Below are 18,529 nucleotides of genomic sequence, written 5' to 3'. Positions count from 1 at the left end.
TTTATATTTAATTATTACCTTACTGACTCACAATCTCAAAAGAAAGGAACATTTATTTTCTGAAAATCAAGCCTACTTCAATTAGAGCTATTAAAGGGTCAATTTCTGAATCAAAGACACATGAGAATATTGGAAACGCCCCTCTCTTCTTTCTGGACAGAAGCTCCGATACTGATTGCTGTGGAGCTTCTTCAGATCACAGCTGAACACTCTGTATTTCAGCTTTATTACCCAAAGAAGGACTGGCTGTAATAAACCAACAGTTCTCAGCAGCCCTGGGAGCTTGTCGCATGTGCACTCTCTCAGGCCAACCCCACAGCTGAGTCTCGGGGCGGGGCCACCCCCGGGGATGCTGATATGCCCTCTAGGTGAGAAGTGCTGGGCAGGTCACCCCGAAGCCCGTCCCCAGTCCCGAATCCTGTCCTTAAATTCCTATGTGAGTTATGCTGAAACGATACATAAAGTAATTAAAGGGGCTTCCCTGGTGGTGCAGTGGTTAAGAATCCTCCTGCCGGTGCAGGGGACACGGGTTCGAGCCCTGGTCTGGGAAGCTCCCACATGCCGCAGAGCAACGAAGCCCGTGCGCCACAACTACTGAGCCCGCATGCCACAACTACTGCAGCCCACGTGTCCCAGAGCCCGTGCTCTGCAAAAAGAGAAGCCACCGCAATGAGAAGCCCGCGCACCGCAACGAAGAGTAGCCCCCGCTCGCCGCAACTAGAGAAAGCCCGTGCGCAGCAACAAAGACCCAACGCAGCCAAAAATAAATAAATACATTTTAAAAAGAAGTAATTAAAAACTCAGTATTCTAGCAGAGTAAATTCTCTTATAATTTAAAAAGTTCTTGAAATAATACTTACATGGACCTCTGGGTGGAGTTTGATAAGAAACCTTTTCCTCTTGAAGCTGAGCTTTCGGAGCCTGGACCAGTTGAAAGTGTTGATCTTGGTGCTGCTCTGAAATTCAGGAGACAGGCGTTCGTTGAGGAACACATTTGTAACCTAGACGCACACACATGATTTCTCATGAAACAGAGAAGGTTTAAGTCACATCCTTGCCAGAAAGCACAGCAAGCCCCTGATATTTTATGTTCGGAATGACTCTGAATTAAAATGTCAATACTAAACACGCTAATCTCTCTGTTTTAGGAGGAAAACTTTATTTCTTTGATAAAGCTTTATTACAACCTCTTTTTTTCAGTGTTAACAGTGAACATTTTTGAAGCCCCCCTACTGCGAGGACGGCGGCTGGGAGGGGCCTGGTGGTGGCGGGGCGGGGCTGGAGCTGAGCTGGGTTTCTCACTGAAGGGAAGAGGGAAGGATGCAGGGATCCCAGGGGTGCCGGACGGGACCCGGACCCAAGGCTGAACCCCCAACTCTCCAGAGTGGGCACACTGGGCAAGGACCTCAGCTTCTAAACAATCTTGTCCTCTAAGGAGACCAGGGCCCTTTGCTCTTCCAGGGTGGGGCAGGCAAAGAACAAAGGAACCTGGACCATCTTATTGTGTAAGAAAGTAAACAAGTGCTCAAAAAATGACGGGGAAAGGTCAAAAGGACACAGGAGGGACTTCCTTCCCTGGTGGTCCAGTGGTTAGGACTGCACCTTCCAATGCAGGGGGTGCGGGTTCGATCTCTGGTTGGGGAGCTAAGATCCCACGTGCCTCACAGCCAAAAGACCAAAGCATAAAACAGAAGCAATATTGTAACAAATTCAATAAAGACTTTAAAAATGGTCTACATCAAAAAAAATCTAAAAAAAAAAACAAAGGGCACAGGAGCCACCTGAAGGGACTCCCTGATGTGGGCCAATTTAAAGATCAAAACAAATAATGACAACAGATCAAGTATCAGATTATAACCCGAATTATAACTTGAGTGATAGTACAATTATAATACAAACCCATGAGTCCACAGTGACGTAAAGACAATAAACAAATGAGGAGAAAACCCTTCTAGGATCATGAAGAATGGAATTTAAAAAGCTGCCTTTTGGCAACCATCAGGGAAATTTACAGTCTTCAAGTATCTCTCCACAAAATGCTTACTAATTACAAAGGATAAAAAGTCACTTTGCAGCAAAGAAGCCTGTCAAATGCCTTCCAACCAAGTGATGGATGCTGCCACCACCGGCAATGGGACAGACAGGCACCGTGGGCCACCTCGCGGGCTGGACCAGGCACACTCTCGCTTCTGTGATTCACCCGCCCAAGAAGCTTAACTAGGGTCTGATCGTCAGCAGGTGCTGGGAGGCCCATGTTACAAAATGACTGGCCTCGAACCTTCCGAAGCATCAAGGTCGGGAGAATCAAGGAGAGAAGGAAGAGAGTTCCAGACCGAAGAGGCCAGAGCGGGATCTTGACTGGGCACAGCGCGTGACCTCAGACGGGATCTTCTGAAACCACGGAGACTGGGGCAACTGTTGGAAGCTGGATGCGGTCTCTGGGGAAGGAGCACTTTCTACTGCTCTCGTATCCCGTCTACAACCGTGAAACGTTTCCAGAATTAAAATGTTAAATGTACTGAAACACTTTTCTGGCATTTTCTTTTCTATTCTTGACTATCATGACCATTTACTCTTTTCTACAAATTCAAGATGGGGTGAGGCAAGGTGAAGAATGTTTTCCCTTCAGAGATACTAAAACAAACAAACAAAAAAACCACAACAACTTAAGCAATTAAAGAGGAAGGAGGCACTGAAACATGCACGGCACGGACAAACTCTGAAACAGGGGAAAGCTGTCAGGCACAAAGGCCATTGACAGGAATGTCCAGAAAGGAAATCCGCAGAGACAGAAAGCAGATTAGTGGTTGCCAGGGGCGGGCAGTGACTGCTACGGTGTATGGGGGTGAGGCTGGGATTTAAACGTTCTGGAGTTAGTGGTGACGGTGACACAATTCTGTGAATATACTAAAAACAACTGAATTATACTTTTAAATGGTGAACTTTATGTTATGTGTGAATTATATCCAGTTTTTAAAATTCCTGAGTTAAGAAATGTCCTTGAGGCCAAGATACAAATGACAGGGTCTAGATGAGACCCAAGTACCCCAGCTCCCAACACTGTCCAGACACAGAGTCGCTTCAACTACTACTCAAAGTAAAAATTCGAGGGTTTTCAACTGTGTTCTCAAAAAAGCAAAAAAACAACCAAACCATAAAACATCAACAAAGAAAAGAAAAGAAAATACCCACCGCCAGCTCTCACCTCTAGATGGTAGGTGCCTAGGGCAAAGGCTTAAGAAAGCAGGTGGCCGCAGGAGAGGCAGGGAAGGGCCTGTCCTCCCCAGGAAGACACAGAGAAGAGTGAGAGATACACTGTTCCCAGCTGCAAGCTTGCCTTCCCATTTTCCCTTTGGGTCAAAATAAAAAATCACCATATCCCAGGGCTTCAACCGAATCATAAATCAAAAGTGGAAACAAAGAATCCACGGATGACTGCTCTCACTCTGCCCTGGGCAACCCTGACACTCAACGAGCAGTGCAACACTCAGAGCCACTGCTTTCGTTTTGGATTTTATCAAAAAAATCCATGGCTCAGCTGTAAATGCCAAATAAGACCTGAAACAGAACCCAGAGGCTCAGGGCTCTCCGGGCCAGCCCAGACAGAACTGCCTTCCGGATCTGTCCCCGCATGTCCACACAGCTCGTTCAAGGCTGCTACCGCACCCTGCTCCGAGATCTCGTCTCCTGGACTTCCACACCCACCACGACTCAACGTCCACCCCTCCCTCCGTTTTTGGTAAATTTAAAATTTCGTATTTATATTACTTATCATGTAAGTATTGCTTGCAAGTTGAGCCAACCTGAATTATAACTATACTTTGCTCCTTTGCTTTTTAAAATTAATTAATTAATTAATTTTGGCTGCTTTGGGTCTTTGTTGCTGCGAGCAGGCTTTCTCTAGTTGCGGCGAGCGGGGGCTACTCTTCGTTGCGGTGCGCGGGCTTCTCATTGCAGTGGCTTCTCTTGTTGCGAAGCATGGGCTCTAGGTGCACGGGCTTCAGCAGTTGTGGCACGTGGGCTCAGCAGCTGTGGCTCGCGGGCTCTAGAGTGCAGGCTCAGTAGTTGTGGCGCACGGGCTTAGCCGCTCTGCGGCACGTGGGATCTTCCTGGACCAGGGCTCGAACCCGTGTCCCCTGCATTGGCAGGTGGATTCTTAACCACTGCGCCACCAGGGAAGTCCGCTCCTTTGCTTTTAATTTTCCTTGAGTCACTGCCTCTTTTCATTTGCTTAATTTCTATGTACCCATCACTAATTCAGCCCAAAACTTCCCCGCAGACCTTTAAAACTCTTCGATATGGTCTAACCCATGAAGCCATCGGTCAGTTCTTCCCCCTGCCCCCTCACCGGCCGCACCTCCCGGCTTGCGGGATCTCAGTTCCCCGACCAGGGATTGGACCCGGGCCCTGGCAACAAAAGCACCGAGCCCTGACCACTGGATGCCAGGGAGCTCCCCCGATCAGCCCTTTCTTGGAGGCCACCTCTGTCCCTTATGCTGACGAACATCCTCCCCATCCGAGCACAGCCCACCCCTCTGCCTTCTCCAATCCGAGTCACCCTGTTTGCTCAACTCCCATCCGAGTTTCTCTCTCCTCCAGTGTCGGCCTTCAAAAGGCTGTGCAGGAACTGCATGTCTGAAAACGCTTTCATTTTCTCTCTGTACAGGAGTCACGGTGCCCAGGGCACAGAATGCCGGGCTGGAAACGGTCCTCTTTCACGTGCAGAGCCTCCGCCTCCAGCTTCCGGTGCTGCCGCTACCAGCCTGGCAGCGCTCCGACTGCCCCCGCCTCTGGCAGCTCACGCCGACGAGTCCTGCTGCCATCACACTGGGAACCTGCAGGCACCTTCAACCGGGAACTTTGTGTCTTGAGTTCTGGAAGCTTTCTCTCGTGTAATTTCTTTAAGAATTCCTCCACTGCTTTTTGGTTCCTGCCTCTAGAATTCTGGGATGCTGGACCTCCTGGATGGTGCTGGAATTTTCTTTACTTTTCTCTCCCATCTTTCACCCTTTATCTTTTATTCTGTTCTGTGGAGATTTCCTCAACTGCATCTTCCAAACATTCTCGTTCCGCCAACCTGCGTCACTCTTGTTCTCCGTAACTGCCCTGCTCTCGTTTCAGAGATGCAAGCTTTTCCCTTATTTCTGTGAGGCTTTTTAGAAAACGTAATACACACAAATTGAAGGTCTGTGGCAACCCTGCACTGAGCAAGTCTATGGGCACTGTTTTTCCAATAGCATTTGCTCACTTCGTGTCTCTGTGTCACATTTTGGTAACTCTCACAATATTTCCAACCGTTTCATTATTATATTTGTTATGATATCTGTGATCAATGATCTTTGATGTTACTGTTGAAAAGAGATTATGACTCTCTGAAGGCTCAGATGATGGTTAACACTGTTAGCGATACAGTATTTTTACATTAGAAAAAAGAAAGAAAATGTAATACAGTAACATACTAACAAGGTTCAAATTCTAAAGGTACCAAAAATGAGTCCAGAATGAACAGGCCCCTTTCCCCACTTCTAAAAGCCTGCCGGCTATAGTAACCACCCTAGGGGCAGTCAGCACCAGTGCTTTTTGTAGGGAATAAATAGAGTGTGTGTGTGTGTATAAGTTCCCCATAAGCGGTAGCAAATTCCACACACGGTTCTGAACATCTTCTCCATATAACAATACATCTCAAAGACTGTTTCACGTATCAGGACACAGAGAGCACCTGCAACCTTTGGACAGTTGTCCAATTATCCCATAATACGGATGCACCACCATTTATTTAACCAGCCTCCTAATAATTAATTACCAATATTTTACTATTACAAACAAGGCCAGAATAAAAAATCACAAGAGAAAAAGTTCACACTCGTGCTAAAGCTGTGTTCCGGTTCCTCACGAACGTGATACAGGGTAGAGCGATTTTTCTGTTTTGCGAATCTGGCAGAGGAAAAACAGTACCCTCTCTGAGGAACCATGCTTTCCATCTCTTCCACCCCCGGCACAGTTTCTGTTTCTTCTGAGTCTCTTCTTCCCACAAATTTGGTACCTGTCCCTCAAATACCATCTTCCTTTGAAGAAAGGCTTTCCTCAGATTTCTGGCGACCCTTGGTCATCGTCTGTGTTTAACAGCGAGGCTCTGGGTGTGCCTGAGTTAGTGACCATCCTGGTAAACACTGGCCAGGGGATGCTAGTCTAAGGGACATCTGACAAGGGACAGAACATGTGTGTCCTAAAGCGCCTCTCCATGGACCGCTTATTAGTTGAAAGAGGAAAACCAGTAACTATACAGTAGAAGAACCAGAAAACACAGGGATCAAGGTTTGCATCGCCAGGGAGGCCAGGTGGCATCTCGGGTGTGACCCCCGAGGGGGACACACGTCACCTGGGCAGTGGTCCAGCTGGGAACACGTCACCTGAATCTAATCACAGGAAAACAGTCGACAAACGCAGACGAGGAACTTTCTATTACAAAGGGGATGTGTTCTTCAACACCGTCTTCATAAAAGAAAAAAGAATGTTCCAGATTAAAGGCGACTGCAGCATGACGGCCTGGTTGTAGATGGGATCCTGTCCTGCAGGGAGACCACTGGCCAGCTGACAGGACTGGGGACGGACCCGTGTGCCAGGTGTTGAGAGCCCGCGGCCTCAGCGGTGACCGACTGTGGTCACGACAGGGAACATACTCTGCTCTCGGGAAACGCACACTGAAGTTCTCGGGCGAAAGGCCCCGACGCGTGCAGCTCACTCCCCAAGGCTTCAGAAAAAACTGTGTGCCTCTGGGCGGCAGGGATGAGAACACATGCCAGCGGGAGGTGCAAATGGTGACAGCTGAACCTGGGGGACAGCTGCGTGGGGTCTCTGTGTGCTGTTCTCATTCTCACGGCTTTTTGGGACGTTTGAAAGTGTTTCCAGATGAAAGTCTTTACAAGAGGAGGCTCTGAAGTGCTGGCTGGCAGCTCCCAGGGCTGCAGCGGGGCCCCCGACGTCAGAACCCCGCTCGTGAGGCACCTCATGTCCACCTTCCGAGGGGAGGGAGGCGCCTCGGTTTCCTTTTCCATTCTTTGTTCTTACTGATGCAAGGTTAAAAAAAATTCCTTCACTGTCATGCCGGTGGGGATTTTGAGGGAGTGGAAATGAATTCAATCTGCCGCCTTTCATTTCAAGTCGCTAACCTCATGCTTTTACAGTTTCTTCTGGTCATAAATTATTTGTCCTTTTCTGGAAAAATGACAACAGCTTGGTTCTGAGGGATGTGATTTCCCCCTCTGTGCCAGGTAGGAAAGGCCATCAAAGGGAGCGGGTGTGGGAGACGCTGGACGCCACTCAAAGGGCCTGGATTTTAGGTGGAATGTAACAGAACTGACATTCTAAATGCAAAATTAATTGTTTTTCCGACGGGAAATTGAAATTTGCTGGCTAAGTTGAGAAAGAGAAAGGAAAAGCAGAAGAAACGAAGCGTCCTTGATCAGGGAGGCCTGGATCAGACCAGCCGTTTCAGGCGCCGGCAGCGGAGACGGGCCACAGAGGGAGGAGCCGCAAAGCCAGCCCCCCAGGCGCCAAGAGCGCCACCGCCAACCCCGGGCACCACGTTCCACCGGAGGCGCCCGACTTCAGGGGCCGGGAGCAGGCAGCTCCTGGAGGGGAGGCGGGAGCATCCGGCGAGGCGAGGGCTCCGGAGCTGCAGGCCGGCGCCCTGGCAGCTGTTTCCGGGCGCGTCACACCCCACGGCCCGGCACACGGACATTCACCACAAACACAACTCAGTGGCCATTTATGTAACACTCACCCAGCCGAACGCCGCTACCGCACACATCCCCGGGACCCCGAGCACCGCCCTCAGAGGGTCCCCAGGCTGCTCTGTCTTGTGCTTTAAACGGTGACTGTGACCCGTGGTGGAGACCCCACAGGGCAGCCAGAGCCCGGGCTTGAGGTTCCAAGGGGGCGACCTTCTGTCAACATTAGAAGGACAGCGGGACGTGACTGAGCGCCCTGGGGGCCGTGGGCCCCGTGACAGTGAGTCCAGGACAAGAAGACAACTTCTCTAACGGGTGAGAGGTCGGATCGGAGGGTCCGCAAAGCTCTTCCTCCAAGTCTAAGACGGATTCAGCAACAAAGACTTCCCAGTGCACGTAAAACGACCCCACGAAGCCACAGCACAGCCGCCCTCCTACCTGGAAGACGAGGACGCCCATGTGGGAAACGGCCAGGTTGATCTTGGCCCCCTCCCTGTCAGAAGCCGTGTGAAACCTGATGCCGTACATTTCCAGCTTCCGGGCAATTTCCAGCACCTGGAAATCCGACTCGGCAGGCGTCTGGCCCCTGTAATAAAAGACAGCGTGATCACAGCACTTCTGAAAGAGCCGAAACACAGGACAGAAGCGACCAGGAAAACAGACCACAGAAACAAACCAACAAAGGAGGCTCTGTTCTTCAGAGGGTCGGTCACTCAGTATATGTTTATGTTCCCACATCAAACAAAACAGCACACACAGGACACGGAAACTGCCCGCTTGCTTCCATTCTGTAATCCATTTCCTAGTGGGTCGAATGTTTTCTTTGCACTCATTAGATGTTCAGCCTTATAATTTTATCTTAATACAAAGTAACGTGCAAACATTACGTGCAGAGACAAACAGTAAATAAAGGAAATACCACAGATAACTCTAGTATCTCATTAAACCCATTTCAAAACTTTAAAAAACTATTTTCAAAAAGTACAATTCTAACCATTAGAATACACTTTTATAAAAATGAAATTATCAAAATGAATAAAAATATAATCACCAAAACTGGTTTTATTGACGCCTCGCACGCGGCCCACATGGCGCCGAGCAGCTCCAAGGCGTGATGCTCAGAAAGTCCCAAACCCTCCATGTGGGATTTTCCATTAACAACTCTTTTTTCTTCTTACTTCTGATTGCCTGAGTTTTTGGATCTTTAAGGAATAACACAACTGTTTGCGTTATGCCATTCTTGTGATTTCCATTCTCTGACTAAAATGTCTGTTCTTTGAAGTTGATATAGACATCTATTAACTTACATTTTAATAAATCATCTTCAACAAGATGATGATTCCATTGTATATCCACCACATCTTCTTTACCCATTCACCTATTGATGGGCACTGCTTCTGTATCTAGGCTATTGTAAATTATGCTGCTATGAACAGTGGGGTGCATATATCTTTTCGAGTTAGTGTTTCTCTTTTCTTTGGGTAAATACCCAGGAGTGGAATTGCTGGATCATATGGTAGCTCTATTTTTAATTTTTATTTATTTATTAAAAAAAATTTTTTTTACTTGGAGTAGAGTTGATTTACAATGTTGTGTTAGTTTCAGGTGTACAGCAAAATTAATCTAATACATCCACTCTTTTTTCGATCCTTTTCCCATATAGGCCATTACAGAGTACTGAGTCTATTTTTAAATTTTTGGGGAACTTCCATACTATTTTCCATAGTGGCTGCGGCAATTTTCATTCCCACCAACAGTGCACGAGGGTTCCCTTTTCTCCACATCCTTGCCAACACTTACTTGTCTTTTTTTTTTTTTAATATTTATTTATTTATTTATTATTTATTTATTTTGGCTGCTCTGGGTCTTAGTTGCAGCAACGCAGGATCTTTGCTGCGGCGTGCGGGCTCTTAGTTGTGGCATGCAGATCTAGTTCCCCAACCAGGGATTGAACCTGGGCCCCCTGCATTGGGAGCACAGACCTCTGGACCACTAGGGAAGTCCCCTCTTGTCTTTTTTTTCTATCGAAGTACAGTTGATGTACAATGTTATATAAGCTATAGGTGTGCAATATAATGATTCACAATTTTTAAAGGTTATATACTCCGTTTATAGTTATTATAAAATATTGGCTATATTACCTATGTGTACAGTACATCCTTGTAGCTTATCTATTTTATACTTAGTAGTCTGTACCTCTTAATCCCCTACCCCTATCTCACCCCTCCCCGCTTCCCTCGCCCCATGAGAAACCAGTAGTTTGTTCTCTATATCTGAGTCTGTTTCTTTTTTGTTATATTCACTAGTTTGCTGTAGCTTTAGATTCCACACATAAGTGAAATCATACAGTATTTCTCATTCTCTGTCTGACTTATTTCACTTAGCACAATGCCCTCCAGGTCCACAGAGGCTGCTGCAAATGGCAAAGGTTCTATCTTTTTTATGGCTGAGTAGTGTTCCATCGTACAATACATACCACGGCTTCTTTACTCATTCGTCTGCTGATTTATTGCTTGTCTTTTTGATGACAGCCATTCTGACAGGTGTGAGGTGCTATCTCATTGTGGTTTTGATGTGCCCTTCCCTGATGATTAGTGATGTTGGGCATCTTTTCATGTGTCTGTTGGCCATCTGTCTGTCTTCTTTAGAAACATGTCTCTTCAAGTCCTCTGCCCAGTTTTTAATCAAGTTGTTTGCCTTTTTCATGTTGAGTTGTATGAGTTCTTTGTATATTTTTGCAGACATGTAATTTGCAAATATCTTCTATTCAGTAGGTGGCCATTTGTTTTGTTGATGGTTTCCTTTGCTGCGCACAAGTTTTTGGTTTTATTAGGTCCCATTTGTTTATTTTTGCTTTTGTTTCCCTTGCCTAAGCAGACAGATCCAAACAAAAATATAGTTGACCCTGAACAACTCGGGGGTTAGGGGCACCGACCCTCTGCACATAAGTTACAGCCAGCCCTCTGTATCCAAGGTTCTACATCTGAGAATTCAACCCGCCTCAGACCGTGTAGTATGTAGCATCTACCACGGAAAACAGTCCGTGTATAAGGGGACTCACCCAGTTCACGCCCAGGTTGTTCAACGGTCAACTGTATTGCTAAGACCCATGTCAAAGAATATACTGCCTGCTTTCTTCTAGGAGTTTTATGGTTTCAGGTCTTACGTGTAAGTCATCTTTTAAAAATATTTATTTATTATATTATTTATTCGGTTGCACCAGGTCTTAGTTGCGGCAGGCAGGCCCCTTAGTTGCAGCTCGCGAACTCTTAGTTGTGGCACGCATGTGGGATCTAGTTCCCTGAGCAGGGATCGAACCTGAGCCCCCTGCATTGGGACCGTGGAGTCTTACCCACTGTGCCACCAGGGAAGTCCCCTTACATGTAAGTCTTTAATCCATTTTGAGTTTATTTTTTGTATATGGTATGAAAAAGGGGTCCAGTTTGATTCCTTTGTGTGTGGCTGTCCAGTTTCCCAATGCTGTTTATTCAAGAGGTTGTCTTTTCCCCATTGTAGAGTCTTGTCTCTTTTATCACATACCCGCAAGTGTGTGGGTTCATTTCTGGGCTCTCTGTCCCGTTCCATTGATCTGTGTGTCTGTTTTTATGCCACTACCTTCCCGTTTTGATGGCTGTAGCTGTGTAGTTGTTTGAAATCAGGGCGTGATACCTCCAGCTTTGTTCTTCTTTCTCAAGATTATTTTGGCTATTTGGGGTCTTTCGTGTTTCCATACAAACTTTAGAGATATCCGCAACGCTTACAAACACGTGCACATGTGCCTATGAACACACAATGTGCAGCCGCGGAGCCACCTCTCAGGTCTGGTGCTTTACTCCCCTCAAGGCAGGTTCTTGGTGTAGCTGAGCAGAGACCGGTCACCGTCCCGCCAGCCTCCCCATGCATGGGGGGGGGTCACGTCATGAACCCCCACCCACCGGGCCTGGCGGTGAGCTGCTCCCACGGGGCTGTGGACCCCATCCTGAAGCACTCTTCCCCGGGGTCCGCGGCCCCAGGCTGTCTTCCTTCCTCCGGCTGCTCACGGCCCTGTCCTGATGGCCTCCTTCTCACGGCCTCTGGGGCCTCTCCCCACCCCCATCCTCCAGGGCTGCGTCCTGGCCCCGCTCTGCCTCACCCCTTCCCCAGCCCGTCTCACCCTGCACAGTGCGCTTTGGCTCCACCCCTGCCCCGGGCGCTGCTGCCCAGGTGGGGTGCTTCACACCGCGGCCACCCCACCCTCCATGGGTGCCGGCTCCGGCCCTGTGTGTCCTGGCAGGAAGGGGACCCTGCCCCCAACTCTAGGAACAAATCCCACACAGGTGACCGTCTCCTTTGGGACAGACAGGGGACTCACTCAGGCTGGCACGGGGAGGGGGGCCTCTGCTCGGCTGGTCCTCAGGGTCTGGGTGTGACACGGGGCGCGGTGCACTCCCCTGCCACCAGCCAGAACCAAGGCAGCCTCGAAAGAGGCCACGCCCAGGGGGTCTAGGAAGCGGGGCCAGAGTCCTAAGGGCCAGGTGCACGCTGAGGCCGCGGCTGGGAAAGGGCGGCCCTGTGTGCACAGCACGGACGCCCAGCGGTGCCCCAAACCACCACACCCAAGACAGAGCTCAGGCCTTGGCTCCGTTTCACCACGTGACGAAGCGGGGCCCACAGCCCAGGGCACGCGCGGCACCGCAGGGTCACGTGCAGCCTCCCGCCAGCAGCTGGGGCTGTTACTGGTTCCTAGAACCTTGGGTGCCATGCCCCCCACCCCCAGGCTGTTGCCTCTGCCGGCATCCTCCCCGCAGAGTGGGCTCTGCCTGGCACTCCAGCCCACGTGCCACAAGTGACACATCTGTACAGACAGTGCCACCCCGAGCCAAGCACACAAAGGCCCGCTGGTAGCTCTCAGTGGTAAAGGAATGGAAAAGCGCACGGCCTCACAGGGAAGGGCATCCTCCAGGGTTGGAGCCTGGGTCTGCGTTGCCCAACCCCTGCCCTGCACGCGACGTCAGTGCGCTTACCTCTCAACAGGCTCCCCCCCAAGGGGGGCCCAGTCCTCCAGAACCCCTCCCCATCGAGCTCTCCCTTTGGTGAACTCAAGCTCACAACCCCCGGGTCCAGGGCCGCCAGCCCTTCTCACGGCTTCCCCATCTCTCTTCCCCTCCTCCTCCGGGTCGCCCTCACCTCGTCCCAGCGTCAAGCCTTAGGGAAGCCAGGCAGCAGGGCTGCAGCAGGAACCATCCCGCCCCCCGACACCTGAGGGCTGGGCGCGGCCAGTGCGGGACCCCATCCACCGCCCCCCACTTAAGGAGGGACGCCAGCACTGCCTGGGGCCCGGGCACCCTCCCAGCCTGTCCCGAAGCGGCCTGTGGACGGAGTCCCGCCCGGTCAGCCGACTGCCCCGATGTCCGGCAGCGCCGACTCACACGTGCTCCCGGTGGAGCTCCAGGATCCGCTCCAGGGCCCGCTCCTGGCCCGGCAGGTACTCGTGGGCCCGCAGGTGCTCCCGGTCCAGCGCCTCTTCGTAATCTCCTATTTCCGCTGAGACGAGAAAGTAACAGGCGGTCTTTTTCATGTTTACATGAAGAAAAATACAAGTGTTTGTGCATGCAAATGCGTAAGTTAAAAGCAGAAAAAAATTATCCTAAATCTGTAGTAAAAAAGTATATCCCTTAAATAAACAAAATGTTGTATTTTATTTTTCCAAATATTTTATGCCGTTAAAGGCAAACATGAAGGCAGGCGAAGAGAATTTTTTCTGAGTGTTGAAGAGGAAAGACGCTGGTGAGCGGCCCCAGGGAGGGAAACTGAGCTGCCGCTTTACCCTGTTTGCTGCGTTTTAAAGGTTTTCTCTGTAAGTTGTGTCAAGACTACTGTGACCAGGATAAGGTCCTTTATTTTGTTTCAAGATAGTGTATTTAAAATTGTTTCTTCCTTCAGGCCCTCTCAAATTCTTGAGGAACAATGAATGTTTCTTTCTAATTTCATGTATTTTAAGGCCACACATATTTTCAAAATAGTAGTTAAAGCCCAATAATTTTAAGCAACATACTTTGAGACAGTCTCAAATCACAGAAAAGCTGCACGCACAGGATCACACCTTGGTACGTGTTTTCTACAAAACAGGACATTCTCATGCGTAACCCCAGCACCGCCACCCAGGTAAGGACAAGACCACCAGCTGCTGCTGCAACCGAGCCTCAGAACCCGTTCACGTTTCAGCAGCCGCCTAACTTCAAAGCAAAAGACCCGGTCAGAATCCTACACGGCATCTGGCTGTCGTGGCTCCTTACCGTCCTTCAGTCCAAGCAGCACACTTCCCAGGTGGAACCTACACGCAGACAAGTTATTCTAAGATAACTCGGCTGCGCACAGAGCCCTCAGCAAGAGGCACAACCGAAGGCCGTCTGCACTGAGAAGCCACCTGCCGCCTGAGAGGACCTCAGGACAAAGTCACAGATAACTAAGCCACTTCGACACTTGTGCTTATGGGCGTGAATGGGTCCCATTGCGCAGGACGGCAAACCTCTGGTAAAATCTGCTATTTGGAGAAAGTGTGTCAGGGGAAGGACCAAGTAAACTGCACATTAACCCATTAACTTAGAAGTTCCTAAAATTCTGGAATCTCTCTACATCATACTTCCTGAGTTCAAATTTCAGAAGTATTGGTTCTATGCCAGGAAGATGCGGTCCAGCCCCTAGTCCAGAGGCCAGGCAGGGATTTCCTTCTTTCTGTCCCGCAGGGGGAGGGGGCTGGAGAGCCCGGGCGAAGCGCACACCTGCCCTCCAGACCCTCCTCTTACGCTTCTCCCAGTTCGTGCCTGAAGTCACCATGGCGCTCCACACGCTCAAACCACCTCTCGCTCTGAGATACTGAAGGGCTTCCTTTGTCCTTCGGGGACTGACGCCTGACTTGTCACGGGGGCTGTGACGCTCTCCCCAGAGTCGGGGTGCTGCCTGGCCCCCCACTGGAGGTCCGAGGGCCACGTGAGACCGCGGGGAGGATGCGTGGCCCGTCTCCCCTCCCAGGTGGGAAGTTAACCTTCAGCTCTGCAGAAAAACCTGCAAACTGAACCGCCTGTCCTTTGCTGGTGCCCAGCCCGGGGCAGGTGCGTCAGCCACAGGCGCAGCCATCCCGTGTGAGCGCGGGGCCAGGGGGACACTCACCCTGCAGGAGGTGGGACGCCAGGAGGGCAGCCGTGGTGTCCGTGCAGGTCAGACGCTCCTCCAGAAGGTCTCTCTTAAGTTGCAGGGCAAACAAGTATCTAGGAGGGAGTTCCAAGCACAGAGATCAGCTCCAGAGCTTCTGAACACACTTCCCACGTCTGTCTCAGGAGGACACACAGCCCCAGGCCACACCAGAGCAGGCGGCGAGCAAGGGCGGTCACAGGAGGCCCGGCACCACAGAGCTCAGCGCGTCCACATGCGGGCGGCCCACACGCCGGGCACACCATAGCCCAGGGCACCAGATCACCTGGAGCCACACCTTCAAGGGGGACGCTCACAAATTCGTGCCACTTCTGTTACACACACAAAACTGCACTCGCGATTCTGTGTGAAGTAGCAGAAATAGCCAATGAAGACAAAGCTTCAAAGCTATGAAGCTTTAAGGCAAACTGATAACGTTTGCTCTTGGCTAGAATCTGAGAAACAGGGTTCTTGAATTAACTGGTGAGAATGTAACAGAGAGGGTGATTGAAACTATTTATATATCCATTCATTCCACGAGCAAATAATCCCCGAGCACACATGTGCTCCAGGTGCTATCCTGGGAGCTGGAACTAGGATGGGGCGCAAGACAGACTCCTGCCCCTGTGGGGGCCCCACACCAGCGTGAGCCGTCGGCGTTTACTGTGCTCCCGTGAACTTGAACTTGAAATGGACACACCCTTGGCCTGAAGCAATGCCACCCCTAAGAACTCTTCTACAGACACACTTCTAGGGTTCACAAAGATATGTGGACAAGGGTATTTATCCACAGCATTATAGCAGAGAAAAACTGGAAACAATCTAAATTTGCACTAACATCAGACTGGTTAAATAAATGAGGTTACAGCCATACATACTAATACGGAAAGACATCCATGGCATGCCGTGGATATGTGGGGAAAAAGAAACTCAACCTGCAGTTCTCTATGGAGAGTCTGATACTGTTTTGTAAAATAATGACTTAAAGCCCCATGTCCACTGGCATACTGCTGTGAATTCATCTGGAAGACTCACGTCCAAGTGTTAATACTTCTGGGAAGGGTGGGTGGGCAGGGAGTGAAGAGGAACGCTGACTTTTTACTCTACATAACTTTAAAGTGTTTCTTCTTTTACCACAAACATGCAGTTTTTTCATAAATAAAAAAATGGCCTTCTCCATAAACCCGGCTTGGACCCAGGACACGGAATTAGGTTAACACTTCCTGTTACTCACAATTGTCTAGGAATATATGTTTAAAAGTGATTCTCTCAAAAGGGACTTTCTGGTAAATGTGAGGTATTTAATACACTATTAAGACAAGCTCTGTGTTCACTCATAAAGGCGCTTCCTGCCGTCCTGGGGTTCGGCTCCTCACCCGTAAAGATGAGAGGCTAGAGCCTCGTGGTCTCTACGTGTCCTCGCAGCCGAGTCTATGACTTTGTGATACAGAAACGGTTGGCAAAGACCTTCTAAGCAGAGGTTCAGACTCTGAGGATCCAGGTACGAATCCACGTTTGGTCAGGAAGCTATTCTGTTACTACTGCATCATCATCATAGCCCTCTCTTATCTAACTTCTGACTCCAGGTTTTGAGTTGATTTTTAGGTTTTTGCTTTATTCCTCATGATAAAATCAGTACATAAAACACAAGGAAAAAAACCACTTCCATAATCTTATTGCCCAGATGAAACAACTGCAAACATTTTCTTTCAAAGAATCAATCGTGAATTTAAAAGAGTAGCACAAAAGAAATCACCTAAAGTATTTCTGCTCCATATATTCATAAGGACAGTCCCAATTAAGTGTATTTTGTTGATAAAAAAGGAAACGAATGGGCGAAAGTCCTACCGACTTCATGCACAGGCATAGATCTATGCTCGTTTGGAGAATATGTGTTCAGCAGTACCCTCAAACGCCATTTTTAATTCTCAAATTTGTGCTATAACCTTTCTTCCAAACCCTATTTGCATTTGTGTCTGTGCAAGAGTGAAAATGCAAAACTATGACATCTTGGTTACAGCTTTGACACAGACACTAGGCTCGTTCTTTGAATAAACAACCCTGACCAGGTGCTTAGGTAAAGCACAGGTGCTGTTGGGGACACAGGTGAAGCAGGACCCTGCCCATGGTTAGCTCTGGGTCAGTCAAGCTTTTTACCGTGTATATTCTTCTTGCAACTGACCCGGATCAGGTGGGAAAAATTTCACTGCTAGGCGAAGCACTGTATTCTTTGGCCCTATAAAAAGAAAAAGTTTGAAGTCCACAAATAAGGTCACACTCTGTATTTGCTATCTTTCTGCATATTCTGGTGTGATTGAGCTAGTGCTTTCAAATGGACTGTTAAAGCAAATCTTTTCAAGTAAGAGGATGTTAAGAAATTTCCTCTGCGTGAAATTGTTAGTCCTAAGTACCAGTCACATATAGCAAAGAAAGAATTGAAAACTTTTGCTTTAAGTAGAGATTACTAAAAGAAACCCTAAAAACAAGCAGGCAACTGCACATTAAAATCTTAAAATGTATTCTTCTTTATATTTTAGGAGTAAAAAAGTGATTAAAAAAATTAAGGTGTTTATACTATTAGTCATAGTAATAATTTTAAAAGCCTGGGAGTTCCCTGGTGGCCTAGTGGTTAGGACTCCAGGCTTTCACTGCCAGGGCCCGGGTATGATCCCTGGTCGGGGAAATGAGATCTCGTAAGCCGTGCGGCAAGGCCAAAAAAAAATTAATAATAATAAAAAGGCCATTATTTTTGAAATCCTTATATACTTTAGTGACAGAAAAATGTTATCATTCACTATACTGAACTAGAACAACCTGATTACTGTAAAGAATAAGTGTAGGATATTAGCTTACCTGAGTATTTTAGCTTTATTGAAATTTTATAATAACACAGCCATGTGATTGCCACAAGAAAAGAGGAACTGTTTTGCTAAAATGCTATGGCAACCGAAACGGCCTTTGCTTATCAGTGAACAAAAGTTCCTTCCATACAACCTCTTCTCCTCAATTTAGTCCTAAAAAACTTACAGGTGAATTCAGATGACTAGAGATTTCACCCCGTATGTCTTTTCATAACTTAGAAACTGCACACTTATTTTTGCATATTGGCCAAAAATGAAGGCAATACTGAGCAGCATATCCTATGTCTTCCAAATTTGAGGCAAGTAACTGAGAACTACCTGAGTTAAACGACGCCACACCCTCCACGTCTTACAGTTTAAAGCTAAACAGCAAAGTGATCTCCAAGTTCACCTGCTGCTGGTGTCACTTCGCTGCTGCCCAGAGTGGTGACGACCATGATCGTCTGAACGTGCCTTGAATTTGAACAGTCAAGGACAAAGCATCTTAAATGAGCAGAGTTTTAAAGAGTTAAGAAAAGGACTTACGTCGTACTTGTCTAACGATGGGTTTCATAGGTTCAAGCCAGATCTAAAGAGGATTTAAGAGAAGATATCAAATCCATTAAATTATTTCTCTATTTAATAAGAATGTTACAAAACACAAATATTTATAATTAAGGGAGATATTTAAGGCAGGAGTATGTTGGCCCTGCTGCTCTTAGACACACGTCGAATCCTGATATAACAGAGTACAGCAGGGCACGCTTTGGGAGGCGTAGGACAGGATGC

General features: G+C 48.4%; 1 protein-coding gene across 8 annotated transcripts in view; it reads right to left on the bottom strand.

Annotated features, from left to right (window-relative positions):
• FARP2 (FERM, ARH/RhoGEF and pleckstrin domain protein 2) overlaps positions 1-18,529 on the bottom strand; it is a 91,215-nt gene that overhangs the window by 32,878 nt on the left and 39,808 nt on the right. For 7 of the 8 annotated variants that reach the window (XM_061189378.1, XM_061189388.1, XM_061189370.1 and 4 more), the window contains 6 exons: positions 18,287-18,329; positions 17,058-17,136; positions 14,880-14,977; positions 13,139-13,253; positions 8,169-8,316; positions 861-1,001 (listed from right to left, as the gene is read on the bottom strand). In XM_061189378.1, coding sequence (XP_061045361.1) covers positions 861-1,001; positions 8,169-8,316; positions 13,139-13,253; positions 14,880-14,977; positions 17,058-17,136; positions 18,287-18,329 — 624 coding nt within the window. The remainder of the gene's footprint in view (positions 1-860; positions 1,002-8,168; positions 8,317-13,138; positions 13,254-14,879; positions 14,978-17,057; positions 17,137-18,286; positions 18,330-18,529) is intronic. The other variant, XM_061189406.1, reaches the window with a different exon arrangement.

The sequence above is a fragment of the Eubalaena glacialis genome, chromosome 1, assembly GCF_028564815.1.
Source record: "Eubalaena glacialis isolate mEubGla1 chromosome 1, mEubGla1.1.hap2.+ XY, whole genome shotgun sequence".
Taxonomy (NCBI): domain Eukaryota; kingdom Metazoa; phylum Chordata; class Mammalia; order Artiodactyla; family Balaenidae; genus Eubalaena; species Eubalaena glacialis.
Note: the sequence above shows the minus strand (reverse complement) of the source record. Positions and strands in the feature narration are given on the sequence as shown.